This window comes from Scyliorhinus torazame, chromosome 21 (assembly GCF_047496885.1).
Source record: "Scyliorhinus torazame isolate Kashiwa2021f chromosome 21, sScyTor2.1, whole genome shotgun sequence".
Taxonomy (NCBI): Eukaryota; Metazoa; Chordata; class Chondrichthyes; order Carcharhiniformes; family Scyliorhinidae; genus Scyliorhinus; species Scyliorhinus torazame.
The window spans coordinates 122,864,401-122,886,081 of NC_092727.1; the positions used below are offsets into that span (position 1 = coordinate 122,864,401).

Here is a 21,681-nt window from a genome sequence, read left to right on the forward strand (position 1 = left end):
TGCATGTCCCAATCTTCATTTCACTTTCAATCAACTGGGTAACGAGGTAACCTGCATGTTACTCCCTGGTTTGGGTGCGAAGGTTCTATAATGTGACTTGCTTGGTCTCATCCGTGGTGCTGCACACCAAGGATCCCCAAGAGGTGGCGCCACAGTGAAATTAATGTTGGAAAAGGTGAAATCTCACACCACAGAAATTGTGAAATGTTTTTGGGCCGCTTTCCTCAAGGTCAGTGGCAAGTGCCGTCACTTCTCCCCTGACCTCAGTACCCTAGGCCAAGGTGTGGTATTTTAACAGAATAAAAGCAGCTGGGGGCTGGAGCATCGTGCGTTTGTTGCCCACCAGAGTCAAAATGGGAGCCATGAGATTTTCATTGTCGGCCGAGGTGTCCAGTAGGCTCCTTGTCAATTTGGAGGCAGGAATTTGGTCAGTGAGGTCACCTGGCTGGTGTGTACAGTTTAGAGGGAAAGTGTATTTTCCATCAGAGAAAAAAATAAAAGACTTGCCTTGATATAAAACCTTTCATGGCCACCAGACACCCCAAAGTGCTTTACAGCCACTGAAGCAGTTTTAAAATGTCGTCATTGTTGTAATGTTGAACACACCGACAGCCAAATTGTACAGAGCAACAAACAACCATGTGATAATGACAAGATAATCCATTTTTGTACGTGGATTGAGGGATAAGTACTGGTCAGGAGGCCGGGGGACCTCCGCTGGTTATCTTTGAAGTAATGAAGGGGTGGCACGGTGGTTCGCAGTGCTGCCTCACAGCTCCAGGGTCCCAGGTTCGATTCCCCGCTGGGTCACTGTCTGTGCGGAGGCTGCACGTTCTCCCCGTGTCTGCGTGGGTTTCCTCCGGGTGCTCCGGTTTCCTCCCACAGTCCAAAGATGTGCGGGTTAGGTGGGATTGGCCACGCTGAATTGCCCTTGGTGTCCAAAAGGTTAGGTAGGGTTACTGGGTTACAGGGATAGGGTGGAGGCGTGGGCTTAAGTAGGGTGCTCATCAGAGGGTTAGTGCAGACGCGATGGGCCAAATGGCCTCCTTCTGCACTGTAAATCCTATGGTGCCATGTGACCTGTCACAGCCTCCAGAGCAAGCAGGCAGATCCTCGGTTTAACGTCTCACCTAAATGGTGGCACCTCTGACAATGGACAGTACATATGAACACATGGGTTACGCCTCATGAGTGCCACGATTTGGGTGCTGCCCACAATCCGTATTGACACTGGATCTAATCGGCTCCCGGCATCTACTGGCCTCCCCAGGGAGACCTGTCATTTGATACTTGTCCACGCAAAGGCACTCTCAAGGTGTCCAGGTGGTACTGCCAGGCTGGCAGGAGTGATGCCAGGGTGGCACTGCCAAGGGCATGAGGAGGGATCAGTGAGGTAGGAAGGGTGGGGAGGTGAAGGGCGGGTATGATGGGGCCTCCAGAAGGTTGGAGGGGTGAAGGTGGAGGTCTTGGAATGAGGGGCTTGCAAAGGCCTGAGAAGGAGTGGCCCTCAGTGACCCCATAGCAGGATGTCCTCACTTTGGGGGGGATGTGGGGTAATGCCCATGCGTGTGAGGGGGGGGGGGGAGATATGTATGAGAGACCCTCAAACTCACTTAGCGATCGGGAAACTCTTTCAAAATGGTGGCCTGATCTCTGAGGAACCGGTCTGGCCAGCGGGCGATGAAAAAAGTGCTGAGTGTGGGTGTTATAACCTGCCTACTGACGATTGGCTGGGGACTAATGACTATCCCACAATCCTATGGGAGTATGAACTTCCCCAATGAGGGGGGCGGAGAAACTCCTAGTATAAATAAGCTGGCCAGTTCAGGAACCAGCAGGAAGGAGAAGGTAGCAAGGGATGTTACTGCTACTGTTATGTATATATTGTTATAGTAAATAAACGTTATTATTTTGTATCCTTAAAACTCGTGCTGGATTCTTCGTGGCCCTTACAAAACTGGCGACGAGGATGGGATGCATCCCCGTATGGTATTGGGGCTGTCCTGTTCCACAAGATGGAGAACGGGGCCGAGCGGCCGATAGCTTTCGCCTCCCGCACATTGACTGCAGCGGAGAAAAAGTACGCGCAGATCGAGAAGGAGGGCCTGGCAGTGGTTTTCGCGGTGAAACGCTTCCACCAGTATGTGTACGGCCGCCATTTCACTATCGTGACTGATCATAAGCCCCTGCTGGGACTCTTCAGAGAGGATAAGCCAATACCGCCCATTGCTTCTGCACGGATCCAGCGCTGGGCTTTGTTGCTTGCTGCATATGAGTATTCTCTGGAGCACAAACCAGGTACACAGATAGCAAATGCCGACGCACTGAGCCGATTGCCTTTATTGACCGGCCCCATGTCGACCCCCACGACCAGTGAGGTGGTTGCAACCAAAAATTTTATGGACACCTTGCCTGTCACGGCATCACAGATCCGTGAGTGGACCCAGACGGAGCCAGTCTTGTCAAAGGTTCGGCACATAGTCCTGTATGGTGGGCAGCATAGACAGCTCCCAGGCGAGTTGCGTGCATTTTCCTCCAAGCTGTCAGAGTTCAGCGTGGAAGACGGCGTCCTCTTGTGGGGGACGCGTTTGATTGTCCCGGAAAAAGGCCAGGAGCTGATATTATCAGACTTGCACAATGGGCATCCGGGCGTGACCAAGATGAAAATGTTGGCCCGGAGTTATGTCTGGTGGCCAGGCCTCGACACCGACATTGAGAAGGTGGCCCAAAACTGCTCCATTTGCCAGGAGCATCAGAAGCTTCCGCCGGCCGCGCCCCTACATCACTGGGAATGGCCAGGGTGGCCTTGGGCACGCTTACATGCAGATTTCGCAGGCCCTTTTCAGGGATCCATGTTCCTTCTACTAATTGACGCCCAGTCCAAATGGCTGGAGGTGCATAAGATGCAGGGGACAACGTCCTGCGCAACAATTGAAAAGATGCGTTTATCATTTAGTACGCATGGCCTCCCCGAGGTGCTGGTCACGGATAATGGCACTCCATTCACGAGTGAGGAGTTCGCTAGGTTTACAAAGATGAACGGCATCCGCCATATCCGCACTGCCCCTTACCACCCGGCTTCAAATGGGTTGGCAGAGCGTGCAGTGCAAACATTCAAAAGAGGCCTAAAGAAGCAGTCTTCCGGATCAATGGACACGAGACTGGCTCGCTTTTTGTTTACGTACAGGACCACCCCCCATGCAGTGACTGGTGTAGCTCCCGCAGAACTCCTAATGGGCCGAAGACTTCGCACCCGCCTTAGTATGGTCTTCCCGGACATTGGCGCAAAAGTACGCCGCACACAAGAACAGCAGGGACAGGGATTGTCTCGGCATCGTCCGATTCGGCAGTTTGCGCCCGGTGACCCAGTGTTCGTTCGGAATTTTGCTGGTGGTGCCCAATGGGTTCCTGGTGTAATCTTTCGCCAAACGGGCCCTATATCTTACCAAGTGCAAGCCCAGGGTCGTCTCCAGCGAAAACATGTAGACCACGTCCGGTCCAGAAGATCATCCCCTCAAAAGATTCCCCGCCCTCGGAGCTCATTTCAACAGCCGCAAAGACCAGAGACAAGGGAAGGTAGTCCTCAAAATCTTCCACTGGTGCCTCACTCGAAGCCTGCGCAGGTTGTTACGGGACCGAATGGAGATAGAGACGCTGACATGACGGAGGCGGCAGACTCTGACTCCGAGATGGAGACACAGGATGAATCAGAGGGGGAATCCTCGGGTCCACGGGCCGTGGATGTACAACCGCGCCGTTCATCACGGAAGCGCCGGTCTCCGTCTCGTTACACGCCGCCTGATCCAGCACCGCGTGCAAATGGCGTCCGGCCTGCGGCCAAACGAGTTCAACGCCTTCCTTCGCCAGGGTCTTCGGTGGATTCCTTGGACTTTGGGGGGGAGGGATGTTATAACCTGCCTACTTACGATTGGCTGGGGACTAATGACTATCCCACAATCCTATGGGAGTATGAACTTCCCCAATGAGGGGGGCGGAGAAACTCCTACTATAAATAAGCTGGCCAGTCCAGGAACCAGCAGGAAGGAGAAGGTAGCAAGGGAAGTTACTGCTACTGTTATGTATATATTGTTATAGTAAATAAACGTTATTATTTTGTATCCTTAAAACTCGTGCTGGATTCTTCGTGGCCCTTACAAAAGTGGGCTAGCCCAGAGGGACACTCCCCAGGGTCCAAAGAAATGATTATGTTTGGTTAAAAGAGCAAAGAAAAGTACAGCACAAGAACAGGCCCTTCGACCCTCCAAGCCTGCGCCAACCATGCTGCCCGTCTAAACAAAAATCGTCGGCATTTCCAGGATCTGTATCCCTCTATTCCCATCCTATTCATGTATTTGTCAAGATGCCCCTTCAACGTCACTATCGTCCCTGCTTCCACCACCTCCTCCGGCAGCGAGTTCCAGGCACCCACTACCATCTGTGTAAAAAAACGTACCTCTTACATCTCCTCTAAACCTTGCCCCTCGCACCTTAAACCTCTGCCCCCTAGTAATTGACTCCTCTACCCTGGGAAAAAGTCTCTGACTATCCACTCTGTCTATGCCCCTCATAATTTTGTAGACCTCTATCAGGTCGTCCCTCAACCTCCGTCGTTCCAGTGAGAACAAACCGAGTTTATTCAACCGCTCCTTATAGCTAATGCCCTCCATACCAGGCAACATTCTAGTAAATCTCTTCTGCACCCTCTCTAAAGCCTCCACATCCTTCTGGTAGTGTGGCGACCAGAATTGAACACTATACTCCAAGTGTGAAAGGTTAGAACATAGAGCAGAGAACATTACAGCGCAGTACAGGCCCTTCGGCCCTCGATGTTGCGCCGACCTGTGAGACCACTCTGAAGCCCATCTACACTATTCCCTTATCGTCCATATGTTTATCGTTAGAAAGCGATGGGGAACCCGCCGACAGAACCGGGGAGAAACTCCCAGCCGAACCCACCTGAAATGACACTGAAGGCACGATCTACCCAAATGGGGATAGAGTCCCATTGCGCGGGAGATTAACCGGGTAATTCCTGGCATTCAGAGCACCGGGAAACACCCGGCTAAATGGGCTGGTCACGTGGCTTTGTTGCAATTTGATTAGATCATGCCCTATATCTTTACCTCTGTGAATCAACTGGGTGTTTGCTGACTGTATTTTGCTGGGGTTGCCTGATAGATACTTAGTATATCTGAGATATGGTGTAACATGTACCAGTCTTTTGCCACTTATGCAGATGAGAATTATTTCTAGTTTTTCATTGCTACAGAATGATGCATTGGGAGGATTTTCTACCCCCCCCCCCCCCCACACACACACACGGGCTTTGCGGTGTCAGAGACAGGCTGCCATTGGTCAGCGGCAGGATCTCCGCGATCGATTCTTAATCAGCAACGGAATCGAGGGCTACGGGGAAAGGGCAGGAAAGTGGACGGGAGGAATGTCGGGTCAGCCGTGATCCTATTGAGTGGCGGAGCAGGCTCGAGGGGCCGAATGGCCTACTCGTGTTCCTATTTCTTATGGTCTTATGGGGTTACCCATTGTTTGAACCCTCAGCCGTCAGAGAACCCACAGCGTGGGGGGGGGGGGGGGGGGGGTGTTCGCCGTTGACGGGACCGAACGATAGTACCAGCAGGAAGGACCGGAAAATCCCGGCCATTGTCGGGAAAGTGTCATCACAGCTTTCAATGTACGATGTGTTGAAAGAGGGCAGCACGGTGGCGCAGTGGGTTAGCACTGCTGTCTCACGGCGCCGAGGTCCCAGGTTCGATCCTGGCTCTGGGTCACTGTCTGTGTGGAGTTTGCACATTCTCCCCGTTTTTGCGTGGGTTTCGCCCCCACAACCCAAAGATGTGCAGGGTAGGTGGATGGGCCACGCTAAATTGCCCCTTAATTGGGGAAAAATGAATTGGGTACTCTAAATTTATTTTAAGAAAGATTGGAATTGGGGTCAGTGCTGGAGACAATTTGTAATGTCCTTGAACTGATTTACCAATCAGTTCAATCCCAGGGGCCCTTGCTGCTGATAAGAGTGCCCAATTAAAAATTGCCTTCGACAGTCGGGCATCACATATCGGGTATCATAAGGCAACGGGTGTCTGTTCGGAAAGACTGGAATTTGTATAGATCCTCCTACAACGTCAGGACGTCATAAAGTGCCTGCCAACCAATGAGGTCTAGTCACTATTGTAATATAGGTAATGATGGAAGCAATTTGTACACAGAAAGATCTATAAACAACCGTGAGATAATGACTAGATGCCCTGATTCTATTGATATTTGTTGAAGGATAAATGTGGCCAAGGCACCAAAATGCTGCCCTTTTGAAATAGTGCTCAGGGATCCCTTCTGTCCGCTGGAGAGGTCAACAAGGTCACGCTTTAGCATCTCATTCAAAGTCAGCAATTCTGACAGGGCAGCACTCCGTAAACATTGCATTGGCGTGTCAGCCTACAACCTATGACGTTGAGTGGGACTTAAGTATTCGACCTTCTGAAAAATGAAAATGAAAACCGCTTATTGTCACTAGTAGGCTTGAAATGAAGTTACTGTGAGAAGCCCTTAGTCGCCACATTCCAGCGCCTGTTCGGGGAATTGAACCGTGCTGCTGGCCTGCCTTGGTCTGCTTTAAAAGCCAGCGATTTAGCCCAGTGTGCTAAACCAGCCCCAGAGGGAAGCAGGCGATCGACTGAGCCATGATCAACACCTCTGCAGCCATAACAGGAGGGGGACAAGTGGAAGGCAGAGAAACTGCCTAGTATGGCGAGTCAGTTCATGGAAGAGAGGTTCACTCCCATTTTTCGTAGTGCGGTAGATTTTCAATTCCGAGATGATATTCAGTGCAGAATGTCTGGGTGATAGTGAAAAGCTGGTCATAAGCCCACTGAGTTATTTGAAGTCAAGCTCCTGTGTTCTGCATGTTTGCAAAGTATTTTATAGCATTCGAATTGGGTTTTTTCAGCAGACCAGCTTAATAACGGGATTGGAAAATTGAACTTTGGGTGAAATGTAAAGGAATGTGGCTACCTAGTTGTAGCTACACAACAGGGCAAACATTCCTCGAGTGTTTGAAAATGGGATTTCAACCAGTTGCAAACTCATACATAGCAAACAGAAGCAGGAGGAGGCCATTCGGTCCTTCGAGCCTGCTCCTGTTCCTCAATTGAGGAAGGAGCAATACGGGCAGATTAAGTTGACATGGAATTACAAAATTCAAGATAGTGGACAGGTGACAGAACAGCTTAGCACTTGACCCCTGTTTTGAGATAGATCATAGAATTTACAGTGCAGAAGGAGGCCATTTGGCCCATCGAGTCTGCACCGGCCCTTGGAACGAGCACCCTACTTAAACCCACAGCTCCACCCTGTCCCCGCAACCCAATGACCCCACCTAACCTTTTTGGACACTAAGGACTATTTAGCATGGCCAATCCACCTAACCTGCACATCTTTGGACTGTAGGAGGAAACCGGAGCAGCGGGTTGGCAAAGTAGATGTTATGAATCACGAGGGTGAACGTGAGAAGGCTTGGGCTGTCTAGGTTTAGAATGAACAGGGGGCACAAAAGGAACAAGCTGAAGTTACTGTTGCCGTGACCAGCAGCACCTGCAATGGCTGCAGAGCAGTCCACGGTAATGATGCAGCTGTGCGAATTGCCTCTCCAATGCGTGTTTGAGCCTGTGCACTTTACCCAACATGTCTGTCTGCAAACCCCCCCCCCCCCTCCGCAAGCTAACTCTCAACCCTCATTACCTTTGTGTTATGCAGTGGTGGAACACTGATCCATGTTCACCATTTATTACCCAGGGAATATTCCTAACTGCAGTGTCGCTTGGAAGGCAAAATTGGAGGCTGGGCGTTCTTCCAGGACAGTGAGAAAAACAGTCGCTTTCACGCACATTCCACATCGGAGGAAACATGTGGGAGAAGCTTGTCTTCCCCACACCAAGGGGGGGGTGGTAGGTCATGTAGGGAGACCAGGCAAGGGAAGGGAAGAAACAAATAATTACCTTTCAACTATAATAAAATTCAATAGCATTGTGAAAATGACTGAAGTGGCAATGCTCTCGAGTGCTAATGATTTGCATATAAATAGCTCCCTGTTAATTATTTTGCGATCCTCAATAACACTGGAAAGCTGCAAATTAGATTTGAACTTTTTTTCAAAAAAGAGCATGTAATTAATTTGATTTGCATATCATAGGTTCAATATGCTGTTCATCAGTTCAGAATGTGATAGGGAGAATTCATTAGGAAGTCATCTTGTCAGGGTTCAATCCATATTAACAAGCTATCAATGAATCCTGCAGCTTTAAAAAGGTGGCTTCCATTGAAAGGAAATAATCTCAGTTGCCAAACACGGTTCCAAACCGACATCAAAACGGGAGCAATCTCCTCTTTGGACTTCTGGCCAAATATGTCGCGGTAAACGAACAGATGCTTGTACATCTCGCTGGGATCTTAACCTGGAGCAGAAGAGAGTTCGATCATATTCATTTTCAGGACGTGGCTGTCATTGGCATGGTTGGCATTTATTCCCCATCACTCATTGTCCTTATCTGATGCAACTAGATGACTCGCCATTCCACTTTAATGGTCAGGCAACCGAGTTAATGTAGGGCGGGAGTTCAGCCAGCCAGCGATGCCCCAACCCAATGAAAAATGCTGCGGTGCGTTTCGAATCACATGTACGGTTCGACGGCAGGTTTCCTTCCCCAACGGACATTAGTGAACCAGATGGGTTCTTAAACAACAAGCAATGGTAGTTTAGTGGTCACCCTTATTGAGAATAGCTTTATGTTCCAGACTTTTTAAGCTTATTAGCCTGGACTTCGGGATTAATAGTCTACTGCGCCATTTTCTCACCCATATGTGTGAGATGCCCCGTACCGCAGCTATGTGGAAGTGATGAGATCTTTACATTCACCATTTGGACCGTGTTTTTTTGGTGCGTTAGTCCGCAGAGGAGTTCAGGATCCAATATTAAAAATTCTCTATCTTAACTGTAATGTATATTTGGTTCAATGGTTCTTTTTTTTTCTATTCTCTGTGTATCTTTTTATATATATTTTTATTCGAGTTTTTCACTTTTATAAATAATGCAACAAATGCTCAGGATTGGTACAGCACAGCGTTAGTGCCTCAGGATATATGAATACAGAAAAAAACAGGAGAACAATAACCCAGTTGGTTTAGTTCAATCATTAAAAGCTTGGTGTCTCCGTAAGTACTGACGGATAAGCTACAGAATGAGGGAGAAGAGGATAAAGAATTGAAAACGGGGTGAAATGGTGCACACCTGCACGTGTAGCGAATGCTTACGCAGCCAACGAAGGATAAGATTTATGCGCCATGTTCAGGCGCAGTAACACATCATTCCCCCAACTCCAATCGTACCAGAAGCTTCAATAACACAATATGATATCCATGACCTCCGGTATAAGACCGATCGGTACCTTTTCAGGAGTCAGTCAACGATTCTTTAACCCCAAAATAGCGAAAGAAAAATATAGAAAAAAAGCAAAGCAGTCGTTGGGGGGGGGGTCGTTTCTTTTGTAGGTTTATGTGCTAGCGACACCCATATCTTGAGAATGAATCTTTGAAAGAAATCTAAACTTGGTGTCATCAAGTCTGGGGGCAGATGGGAAAAGTTGGCCCATGTTTCTGGTCCTGATCACTGAAGCCTGTTGTAAGTAGTATGTGTGTTTGTGGACAGCATTGGGTTTATCTGCTGGCATCGAGCTCAGCTTTTAAGTGCGATTCAGCAGGGTGAACAGTCCCTGTCACCCTGGGGTTTTGAGACTGAGAAAAAGGGAGAAAATTGGTAGGGAGAGAAGCTTGAGAGTGCGAGCTATTTTATGACACAAGATTGTGATAATAAGGGTGCAATTCAACTAAATGGGAACAAAGTTCCATAGCGAGCGCGTTTAGCTGCGTGTTTCCCAGTGCCCGCAGCGCCAAGAAACACATGCCTATAAAACGGCACTTGCTTTAAATAAGGGGCCTGAGCGGAGAACGGGTGGCCGAGGTCACACATAGACCCGTTTTCCTGCCGAGGAGCACCACTTGCCAGGACTCTTCAGTGTAGTGAGAGATCGAGAAGCCGTTTTAAATGATGTCCTGATCCACGAGGTCCCTGATGCGGCCCCCAATCCCCCCAAAGCACTATGGGAGGGTCTCCTGCCAGGGTGCCAGACTGGCAGTGTCAAGGTGCTCGGGTGGCACCAACAGTGCCAGGGTACCACCCAAAGGGCATGCACTTGGGGGCCTCCAATGCCCTGGGCGACCCCCACGAGTGCTGTTCCGTTTGGTCCCCATTTGAGGGGACCAGTGCTGAATGATGCTCACCCGAGGTCTCCGAGTTGAAGGTGATAGATCCCAATACCTCGGGTACCTCCAGAAACTGCACATTAAATTGAGACTAGCTGTCTCGCTCTAATATGCAGGATTGCTTAAAAAAAAATGATCCTGCCCACAATAGGCGGGATTTACATCGCAACGCCTCATGGGATCGCATTAGATCTCACGAAGCATTGCGAGCCGGGTAAATCCCAGGAGTGGGGTCTCCCGGCTTCTATCAGCCACGGCAAGCTGTCTTTCGGGTGCAGCCTGGCCATTGGATCGGGACCGCAATTAAAAAAATTATGGCTCATGAATTTTAAGACGTCTTTTACAAGACCTGTTCAGTGTAGGGTTTTTCAAAGTGCGGATTGCACCCCACAGGCGGGTTGGGGGTAGGTGTCGCGCGGGGGGGGGGGGAGGGGGGGGGGTCATGGAGCGATCGGTCATGGCGTTCCCGCTTGATCCCGATCACAGGAGAAGCGCACAACAGCCGCTACTGGTTTTTAAATTAAGAATGCACCCGCCCCTGCCCCCCTCCCCCCCCCCCCCCCCCCCCCCCCCGAGCATCATTAAATGGGAACAGTGCAATCTTCCAGCCAGAAGCAGCGGCAGAGAGCAGGTCATGCGCCCAGCAAGTACTTGACATCAAGCATTCTGTACGTCTGTGCTTCTGGGGCGAAATCATGGAGAAGAGCCTCCTCCGTTTTCTCTCCACGAGCAAGTAAGGCAACAGGGCTATGAAGGTGGATCATTTTGTTATAAGAAAGAGAGGGCCAGAGACACAAACAGGCAGCTTACCTACTGGCCAGGATCTGCTGGAGAGAGCTGCTCAGGACAGTCCATGGCAGCACAAAGCAGAGCTAATGTTCGCTCTGTACAGAGCTCCAGGGCCTCTGGTGAACAACCAATAAAGCAAAAACTTAAATCAGGAACAAAACTGTATTATAATGATTTTGTGAGGTATGGCTTTGTTAATTGTGCCAATACAAATCAGGATGCAAAGCCCATGTGTGTTATATGCAGGGAAGTACTGTCAACTGAGAGACTAAAGCCCTCAAAACCTCAAAGGCATTTGAACACTAAGCATGGCACGTTCGAGGATAAACCTCTGGCTGTTTTTCAAAGGATGCAGCGGGAACTTAAATAATCATCTGAAATCCTTTGCAGAAAGGTAACATTATTCAGTATTATCTGGCTGCGCTGATCAACAGTTTTGTCGCTACTTTCCAGAGGAGAAGTTTCAGATTTTGAAAGAGAAGAGGTGGGTGAAAAATCCTTTTGAGTTTGAGACTCTAGGGTCCATTATTAACTGACAGTTGACTCCAAATGAAGAGACTGAACCTCTGCGCCTCACCTGTGACAGCACATTAAAAATGGACCACACGTCCACGAGACTGTCAGCATTCTGGAGTAGCGTCTCCAAGGAATATCCAGTGCTGAGTAAAGCAAGCATTTTGATGCTATTACCCTTCACAATAAGCTACATGTGCGAGGTTGGATTTTCTGTTCTCACAAAGATGAAGGTGGTACAAAGGAACCGCCTGAACTCTGGACCTGATATGCACATTGCCCTCTCCTCCTCTGAACCTGATTGGAGTGAAATCGTGAGGACCAAGGAGGCTCACGTTTGCATTAAAGGTGAGCGAAAATGGTGTGTTGCGAAGGTTGGCCGGCATGGGTCGTGAAGTATGGCTGGTGTAGATCCCGAAGGTCGATCGGTGTGGGTCTCGAAGGTCAGCCGGCATGAGTCGCGAAGGTCAGCAGTGGTCATGAAGTTCGACCAGCATGGGTCCCACAGGTCGGCCAGGGGGTCCCGGGAAAAGAAGTTTGAAAATCATTGGTTTTGTATATTAAAAATGGCAGATATCGTGCATCTCCAAGGAAACCTGGGAAGGAAATTGGCACTGCTGAAATAATTAGATAATAGGAAGAGTCTTGGATCAGCACCTAATTCAGGAATTCTGTTGCAGCTAAAAGGAGTAGCTTAAGCAAGTACATTTTAACCTGTTAGAATTCAGTGCCAGGATCAGAAGTATATTCAGGCCCGGTACGTATTAGCTGGGTGTTATTGAAAATTGGTTTGCAGGTGGTAACTGCTGCAGTTCTGCTCTGGATGGAGTGACCCACTGGAGTTAGACATCTGCTGTTGCCAGCTCTCTGGTGCCTTGTAATCCTTCTGCTATAGTTGCATTATGTTTTCTACATGTGCAGGGCGGGGGGGGCAGGGTGGTTTTAAGCAGCATTTTGCATTTGAAACAACATTTAAGCAATGCCTTAAAGGGACATTATCCTCCTGAAATAGAAACAAAACCTTTAGTTTTGTTTTGCTATGGAAGATTTTGTGTAATTTTTAATATGCTCCTGTCAATGCAATGATCGTTTTTTTGTTGCAATTTTGGATAAGGGAAGATGAAAGGGTCTGGCAAACATTTGCTTTGTGTAAACTGTACCTCTTTAAAGCCTAATGTAACTGTGCATTTGTGTAACACCCACGTTGTTGATAGTATCTCTAAATGTCAGGGGTTCCAAGTTTATAGGAGCATCACTGACACACTGAAGTGCTCAACTCTATTGTAAGGATAACCCCACACACCTGAGTACGTGATTTGAGAAAGGGAAATTAAGCCCCATTCTAGTCAAGGTAAAGTGACAACGTGGGCAGAGAAATAGCAGAATAGCAGGGTGGCACAGTGGTTAGCACCACGGCACCAGGGACCAGGTTCAATTCCAGCCTTGGGTCACTGTCTGTGCAGAGTTTGCACGTTCTCCTCGTGTCTGCGTGGGTTTCCTCCGGGTGCTCCGGTGTCCTCAGTCCAAAAATGTGCAGGTTAGGTGGTTTAGCCATGATAAAATTGCCCCTTAGTGTGCAATGGTTAGGTGGGGTTACAGGGATAGGGCCGAGGCATGGGCCTAGATAGAGTGCTCTTCCGGAGTGTTGGTGCAGACTGGGTGGGCCGAATGGCATCGTTTTGCACTATAGGGATTCTATGAATGCAATACAGACAGCAGAATTAAATTGGTGCTTCTTGGACTGCCAAGACATGGGGCGCGATTCTCCGAGGCCACGCCGGTTGGGAGAATCGCCGGCCGCGCCATTATATCGCGCGACGCCATTCTCCCAACTCCCAACCGGCGAGAACGGCCCCGTCGAGTTCTGCGCCGCGCCAGCCGGAGAATCGCCCGAGACACTCATAACAGCAATTCTCCGGTACCCCAGCTATTCACCGGGCCGGATGAGCTCCGACACGACAGGTTCCCGCCGGCGCCGGCCTCACCTGGTCGCTGCCGGCGGGAACTATGCGGGAACGCTGGGAGGGCGGCCTGTGGGGGGGGAGAGGGGGTTCCTTCATCGGGGGAGGGGGGGGGCCTCCGATGGGGTCTGGCCCGCGATCGGGGCCCACCGATCGGCGGGCCGACCTCTCTAAAGGACGCCCTCCTTTCCTCCGCCGCCCCGCTAGATCCATCCGCCATCTTCTTGCGGGGCGGCCTCGGGGAGGACGGCAACCGCGCACGTGCCGCCGCGTGGGAAATGGAACCCACCACTGAGAGGAGGGGGGAGAGGGGAGGAGACAATTGCTTCCACGCCGACATGGAAGACGGCTTCGACCTTCTCGTGATGTGTTGCGCTCTCATCGCAGAATCCGCCCGACGAGAACAGGAGCTGAAAATCCCAGCTGCTGTGTTTTAGATGAAGTGCTAAACTGAGGCCCTCTCTGGCTTGATGACTGGGTGTAAAAGATGCCACTGCGCTATTCAGACTTCTCCAAGTTCCAGGGCAACATTTGACTCTTAGCCAACACTGTCAAAGAGATATTAGCTGGGCATTTTGCTTCATTGCTGTCTTTGCCGTCTGCAATTTGGCTGCCTTGTTTGGCCCCATTACAACTGTACATTGGGGCAGTAGAAACCTTGTGATGGTTGACAGAAAGAAATACAACAGTAAAGTCCTTCTTGCATATGGAAATTATTTGACAAGTTAAAACTGAAGCAGAGCTGTTGTTACGAAGAAGAGGATCGAGTGGGGCAAGAGAAACTCTTCAGTCGGAACAGGAACATTTGGAGATCGTGTACAATCTATATCCCCTCCTGTGAATGGCCACCCTCCCCGTTCCTTCTCTGCTGTACGCGAGCTCCTTTTCATCCAGGCGGCGAAGACCACCACAGATGGGCACTGCCCCATCTCGATCCCCTCCACCCTGGACGTTGTCTTGATAAAGGCCGTCCAGAACTCCCTGAGTCTGGAGCAGAACATGTGGGTGTGGTTGGCCGGGCCCCGCTCGCACTTATCCTCCACCTCCGGGAAGAAGCCCGCTCACACGCGTCTTGGTGAGGTGCGTTCTGTGCACCACCTTGAGCTGCATCAGGCATAGCCCGGCGCAGGAGGCGGTGGAGTTGATCCTGCGCAGCGCCTCGATCCAGAGTCCTCCCCCTACCTCCATGCCCAGCTCCTCCTCCCATTTCAGTCTGGTCTCGTCCAGCGGGGTCCTGATCTTTTCCATGAGTTGTCCGTAGATATCGTCACATTTGTCGTCCCCTAGCCAGTCCTGCCCTACCGTTGCGTTCTGAAATGTGTGTCTGGGTCTCTGGGGGATGTTATTGCCTTCTTGCGGAGAAAGCCACACAGCCCCGAGCTCTTTCCCTTTTGGGAGTTGTAGGCTCTATGAGTGTTCCCCAGGGTTCCCAGTCTATTATCCACGCACATGTCCTTCACTCTCAGTGCCCCTCTGCCCTCCCTCCACAATCCAAATGTGCCGTCTATCCTCCTCGGCGTGAACCTGTGGTTGATGCAGATGGGGGGCCCCTGTAGACATCTCGCCAAGTTTGGAAGTGCCGCCAGAACTGGTTCCATATCCTTAGTGTGGCTTCCTGTTTCTGAGCACGGCCCAATGATTCCCTGCTCAACAGTGGCTGTGAGCCACAGAGTTGGACTGAAACACGAAGCACACCGCAGTCGAATACCCTGTCAGTATTCAGTAATGTATATGATTTATGCCTCAGTATGAGCTTAGAGATGGGACAGTGATCAGTTGGACTATCAATGTTCGTCGCTGTGGCCTTGACCACCAGCAAGAGCCAGGAGACAAGGGGAGCACGAGGAAAACCGAAAACAGCACTTCTCCTCATTTCTTTCGCTTTCAGAGTTTCCAAGCCACGCTTCCTTTCAGTTGACCTTTTTCTTTCAACAGGGTTAAGCCAATTTCAAATGCTTGAGATGCCGGGTTACATAGGAACTTGATGAAGAAAAACACCATGAAGAGGAATCCTTGGCTTATTTTGGTGACTAGTGTGTAATGTAACACAAGCCATGTGCACACATGTGCACAGGCATCGAACAGTACCGAGACACATGTATTTACAAGTCGGGAAAAGGGGCGTTGCTGCTATGACAGTTGCTTGGATTTCGAGCAGCAGGTCAGGGCAGGCATCACCTGCTGCCAGCTATTCTGAACTAAGCCTCGACTCGAAGCTGGACTCTCTATCGGTGCCTTCTCCTCCATTAGCGACACTCTGGCCTTGCTCCTTTCTACAGTGGAAGGAACGGCCTCACAGAGTGCACTTCACTGTGTCAAGTGTGCTGTGTTTCCTGGGAAATCTTTTCTACCAGAGTAAGAACTTTTTGAGGGGTGCAAAGTTGCATTCTGTTTTCCCAGAGGAGTGCGAGGAAGAACTAAAACGAGAAGTGGAGGCCACAAGTGGAGGGTCGTGTGTTAAGCTGGATATGGAGATGTATCTTTATGGCCTCGATGATTCCGAAGTGGTAAGTCGATTTTTAAAAAGAAAAGAAAATGAACAACTTCAGCTGTTATCCGGCCGTTTGTAGGTTTTCTTCAATGAGTTACTGGCTTATTTTTGCATCAGTGGATCTGTACACGATTTGTGGTAAGCGTAGGGAGCTTTTCAAGGGTAGTGAGCATTCAGTACGGTTTGCAATGCAGTTTGCTGTCTTCCACCATTAACTCCTGCCAGTAGGGCCCACTTACTGCCCATTCCTGAGGTTCAGACATCCTCCCCTTTCACCCAGTGGGATTGACAGGAAGCTAACTGAGGACTCGCTAGGATTTGCCGCGTTTGCTGGCCCAGGAAATTCCATTCAGCGGCCACTGCGCGGACGCAAAGCTACACTGGGCCTTTGCTGTCTAAGTGATGTATCCGTCATGATCCGAATGGCGGAGCAGAATTGATGGGCGGAATGGCCTAATTCTGCTCCTTTATATTATGTTAAGTTCAGGTGCAGTAGGCAGTGCCTCACTCGAGGTCAGGTCAGTGTTTGCCTGGAGATGCCTGTGCAAATGTCCTTTTGGGGCGGTATATTCTATTAGATATTCTCATGTGAGAGTACCTTTAAGAAATGGGTGTCTATCAGTGATGTCAGAGTGTGGGTGGAGCTGGGCTGTCTGTCAGTTTTTTACTTTCGTTTTTGAGCAGGCTGCAGGGTGTGTTTTAGTTTTGTTTCCAGTGTTGGAGCTGAAGCCAGACAGAGCAGGTGCACTGTTAATCTCTCTGCCATCAAAAGACTATCTCTTGATCATTTGGTGAATTCGGAATTATAAATGTTCTCAGTAGTGAATGTAAACCTAATGTGCTTCTGGTAAAAGGTGTTTTAAGTCCCTTGGATGTTAAAAGGAAAGCTTTAAGAATTACTTAGTGTTGTAGTCTTTGGGGGTTGTATTTGAATTGATGGTTGCTAAGATGTTCACTGTATGTTTCAAAAAGGTTAACTTGAGTTCATAGAATAAACATTGTTTTGCTTTAAAAAATACTTTTCCATTTCTGCTGTACCACACCTGTAGAGTGGGCCGTGTGCTCCCCATACCACAATCTAGTAAAAGCTGTGAGTCAGGTGAACTCCATGATACACTTTGGGGTTCTCTAAACCCTGGCCCATAACAGTATGGATACTGAATACTACCAACCCAATCGTCACTGAAGAAGAAGTCACTAATGAGCGAAAAGCCCAAGATCAATTTAACTTAATTTTATCTCTGAATGCTCCTGAGTTCTCCTGGTTTGGAGTCCTGTACAATTTCATGGATATCACTGTCCAGATTTTCATTGCTCCACCTTTATCGACTGCATCTGTAGCTGCCAAGGCCTGAAGTCCTGAAATTCCCTTTCTAAACCTGTCTACTTCTCTCTTTTCCTTTTGATGTCCCTTAAAATCTACCTCTTTTGACCAAGCATTTGCTCATCACCTGTCATAACATTGTTTTGTGTCAAAATTCATTAACTCACCGCCAAAGTGCACTGGGATGTTTAACATTAAAGGTGCTCTAAAAATGCAAGTGCTGTTTTAATGTCTTCCCTGGTTGCAGTTATTATAAAATTGTCACGTTCCATCGTCCCGCTGAATCAATCTGAAAGATCCCAGGAGGCTATTTTGACTAAGAGCAAGGGAGTTATCCTCGGTGTCCCGGCCAATTGTTCTCCCTCAGCCAAAATCACTGAAAAGTTAATCGGGTCATTCCTGTTGGTGGGAGCCTGCTGTGCACAAATTGGCTGCTGTGTTTCCTGCATGACAGCATCCCAGCTTCGAAAATACTTCCTTGGCTGCAAAGCACATTGGGGCATCCTGAGATCATGAAAGGCGCTATATAAACGCAACTCTTCCCTATCTCTCCTGGTGTGCAGAGTTGTGGGTTTTCCAGACCTTCAAACTCGGTGCACAAGAGATTTTTTTTTAACTCATAGAGATGGCGTAAATTAGAAAAAGTAGGTTTCGTTCGCCTCCTCTTGAGTAACACAAGGATAAAGATATATTGGGGATCATTTTTAAGATTTAAAGGTTAATCTCACAGACACTGTTGTGATCAATCAGGGAGGAAGATTTTTTTTAAAAATTGAACTATTTTGTTAGTCAGTCATAAAGGGTTGGAGGCTGGAGGGAAAGCTGTGGAAGTTGATGGGACAATTAGAAGGTGATATGTTGAACCGTCCAGGAATATGTCCACTCCCAGTTGACAACCCAAGTCCTGGGGCAGAATCGCTCCTCATGACTGCAGCGATGTGATTGGTTTCCAAATATAGTGACACATTCAGGGCATGCTGAATGTATTCATAGAATTTACAGTGCAGAAGGAGGCCATTCGGCCCATCGAGTCTGCACCGGCTCTTGAAAAGAGCACCCTATCCAAGGTCAACACCTCCACCCTATCCCCATAACCCAGTAACCCCACCCAACACTAAGGGCAATTTTGGACACTAAGGGCAATTTATCCTGGCCAATCCACCTAACCTGCACATCTTTGAACTGTGGGAGGAAACCGGAGCACCCAGAGGAAACCCACGCATACACGGGGAGGATGTGCAGACTCCGCACAGACAGTGACCCAAGCAGGAATCGAACCTGGGACCCTGGAGCTGTGAAGCAATTGTGCTATCCACAATGTTACCGTGCTGCCCGTATTCAGCCGTTCAGCCTCGTAACAGGCTGGTTAGAGGAAGAACATTAATGTGATTGTGAGTGACAGGCTGCTCTGGTATTTAACCCTCTAGCCCTGAGGATGGAAGGCAAGTTAACAGCCTGTTAACTGAGCAGTGACCAGACTGATTTTGGATTGTTCTAAGATTCTCCAGCTGACTTTTTCACAGATCCCTGATTCTCTACACCGAAATAGGTGACGAGGCAGATAAAGGACTGATTGACAGAGAGAAATAGGCAACTTCGGACTGATAGTTTGGTGCCATTAAATGATTAAATCACTAGGTAAGACAAAAATAGATTGTCTTTCTTTCAATCACAGGATGTACTTATTGTCCACTCTTAAATTATCCTTGAGAAGATGACGGGGGTCACTGCCTTAAATACTTGCCGAGAGAGGCGTTAAGAGTCATCCATATGTTCAAATATAGCCCAGGCAAGGACTGCAGATTTCCTTCCCTAAAGGATATTAGTTAATTGGGTGGGTTTTAATAACCATTCAGGCTTTATTTTAAAATTTAGCAGTTGCCATGATGGGATTCAAACTCGTGGCATTTACGACACTTTCAGTTGCCTCGGCCCTACACACTTAAACACCCTCCCTACCGCCTCTGCCTCTCAACCTCATTTTCCTCCTTTTAAGCTACTCCATGAAACTTTGTCTCAGCTTTGGGTCATTTGGCCTAATATCTCCTTTTGTTCCCTGGTGTCATTTTGTTTTATAAAGCTCCTGTAAAGCTCTTTGGGACATTTTAATATCCCGGAGGTGCTCTAGACATTGTTGTCGATTCCTGCCTCGGTAAAAAAAAACCACAAACAGACACACTGGACCTCAGAGCTCAAATTGCCGTAATGATTTTCTGTCTCGGCGTATTTTTAGAGTATTTTGAAACATGATTCAAACAAAACAGTTTTGTGTCCTCCTGTACCACTGAGTAATACAAAGGAGGATGAACTGATCCCTCCCTGGCTTCGACTGAGCTATCTTTGGGTTGTGGGGGTGAGACCCTCGCAGACACGGGAAGAATGTGCAAACTCCACACGGACAGTGACCGGGGTCGAACCCAGGTCCTCGGCGCCGTGAGGCAGCAGTGCTAGCCACTGTGCTGCCCAGGAGGGTGGTTCCCGAGGGGGGTTTCATTTAAACTTTAATGCACTGAGGTGGCCTGTGAAAATGGCGCTCCGATCTTTACAAAACGAAGTTTCTACGGGGTGGGCTTACTGAGAGCCGACCTTGCCAGCGTGACATTGTGGGACCCTCTCTTTGCCATTTATTTCCTATCTTCCCAACGATATGGAGGAGAAAGCTGTCTTCGGTGCCGACAGTTTTGACAACCCTTTTCCCACTCGCCGTTACACTCCGACAAATACAGGGAAGGTTCCGCCCAATGTTTGTTGTAAGTTGCAGTTGGAACAAGTTTTCATTTTGAGGCATTGTGGAAAGATTTCACCAATGTGAGAGGAAAAGCTACGTCAATACTCATCCCAAAACTATTGCAGACTCGATCCAGCCTGACCCTGCTCATGGAGGACCCACCCTGGTCCTATCCTGAGGCAGGACTCAACGTACCCCCACTGTCACATATGGCTCACCTTTGTTCTGCACACGGACTGGACTAGACCTGACTACATTCTCAGGCAGGACCCAACATGATCCTTCCTTGTGTGCCATTCTCACCGTAGCCACACTGTCAGCTTCCACCCCAGCTCTGTTCTCCTGTAGGACCCAGGCAGACTTTCAGGGAGAGACTAACCACTGTACCACCATGCTGCCCGGGAGGGGTGGTGGTGGCCTACTGGCATTGTCACTGGACTACTAATCCAGACACCCAGAGTACTGCTCTGGGGTCCCAGGTTCAAATCTTGCCATTGCAGATGGTGAAATTTGAATTCAATAAACATCTGGAATTAAAAGTCTAATAATGACCATTGTCGATTGTTGTAAAAACCCATCTGGTTCACTAATGGGCGGCACGGTAGCACAGTGATTAGCACCCGGTGTTTGTGTCTACCCTCTCCATCCTTCAGCACTTCAAACATTTCCGAGGAATCACTCTATCACCTCCTCTGTTCGACCAAATGCAGCCCCAATTTTTGAAGTCTTTCTGTGTATTGATGCTGGCCTATACGAGGCACCACCTTTGTAAAACTGCACCGTACCCTCTCTGCCTCAACATCCTTACAGCGTGGAGCCCAATCTGCCCAACATCGGTCTTACTAACGTTTATACAAATCATCACGATCAATCCCTTTCCTTCTCTCCTGCCATTTCTTAGATCATGATACTTCAAAAATCAACGATTTTGTGGTAGTTTCTAAACCAATGTTTATTTCTGAAAGTCTGAGAATGTTCTCCTCATTAATCAAAATGTGTCATTTTGTGTAGCGTAGCTTTCAAGAATATGGACATGTTTGAATCTATACTGTTCGCCTATCACATATCCAAACTTACTAAAGGGCAGCTTTGCCAAAAATGCAACACAAACCAGAGATTTTTTACAATAATAAATAATAATCTTTATTGTCACAAGTAGGTTTACATTTGCACTGCAATGAAGTTACTGTGAAAAGCTCCTAGTCGCCACACTCCGGCGCCTGTTCGGGTACACAGAGGGAGATTTCAGAATGTCCAAATTATCCAACAGCACATCTTTCAGGACTTGCGGGAGGAAACCGGAGCACCCGGAGGAAACCCACGCAGACACGGGGAGAACATGCAGACTCCACACAGACAGTGACCCAAGTCAGGAATCGAACCTGGGTCCCTGGCGCTGTGAAGTAATAGTGCTAACCACTGTACTATGTGACATCCCCATCCACATTTTCCATCCATGGGTAAAAATCCAGTACACTGGTTCACCCCCATCCAGCACCCAGAAATCTAACAGCTCCAGGGGCTGGAACAGGGGAATCTGCCCTCG

General features: G+C 48.8%; 1 protein-coding gene across 5 annotated transcripts in view; it reads left to right on the top strand.

Moving 5' to 3' along the window:
• Window positions 1-21,681, top strand: part of cacnb1 (calcium channel, voltage-dependent, beta 1 subunit) — a 298,678-nt gene that overhangs the window by 188,774 nt on the left and 88,223 nt on the right. The window contains exon 1 of one of the 5 annotated variants that reach the window (XM_072487436.1): window positions 15,856-16,099. The exons of the other annotated variants lie outside the window; for them this stretch is intronic. Within the exon in view, the coding sequence (XP_072343537.1) occupies window positions 16,061-16,099 (39 nt within the window). The 5' untranslated portion in view covers window positions 15,856-16,060. Of the gene's footprint in view, window positions 1-15,855; window positions 16,100-21,681 lie in introns of those variants that run through there. 5 annotated transcript variants of the gene reach the window in all.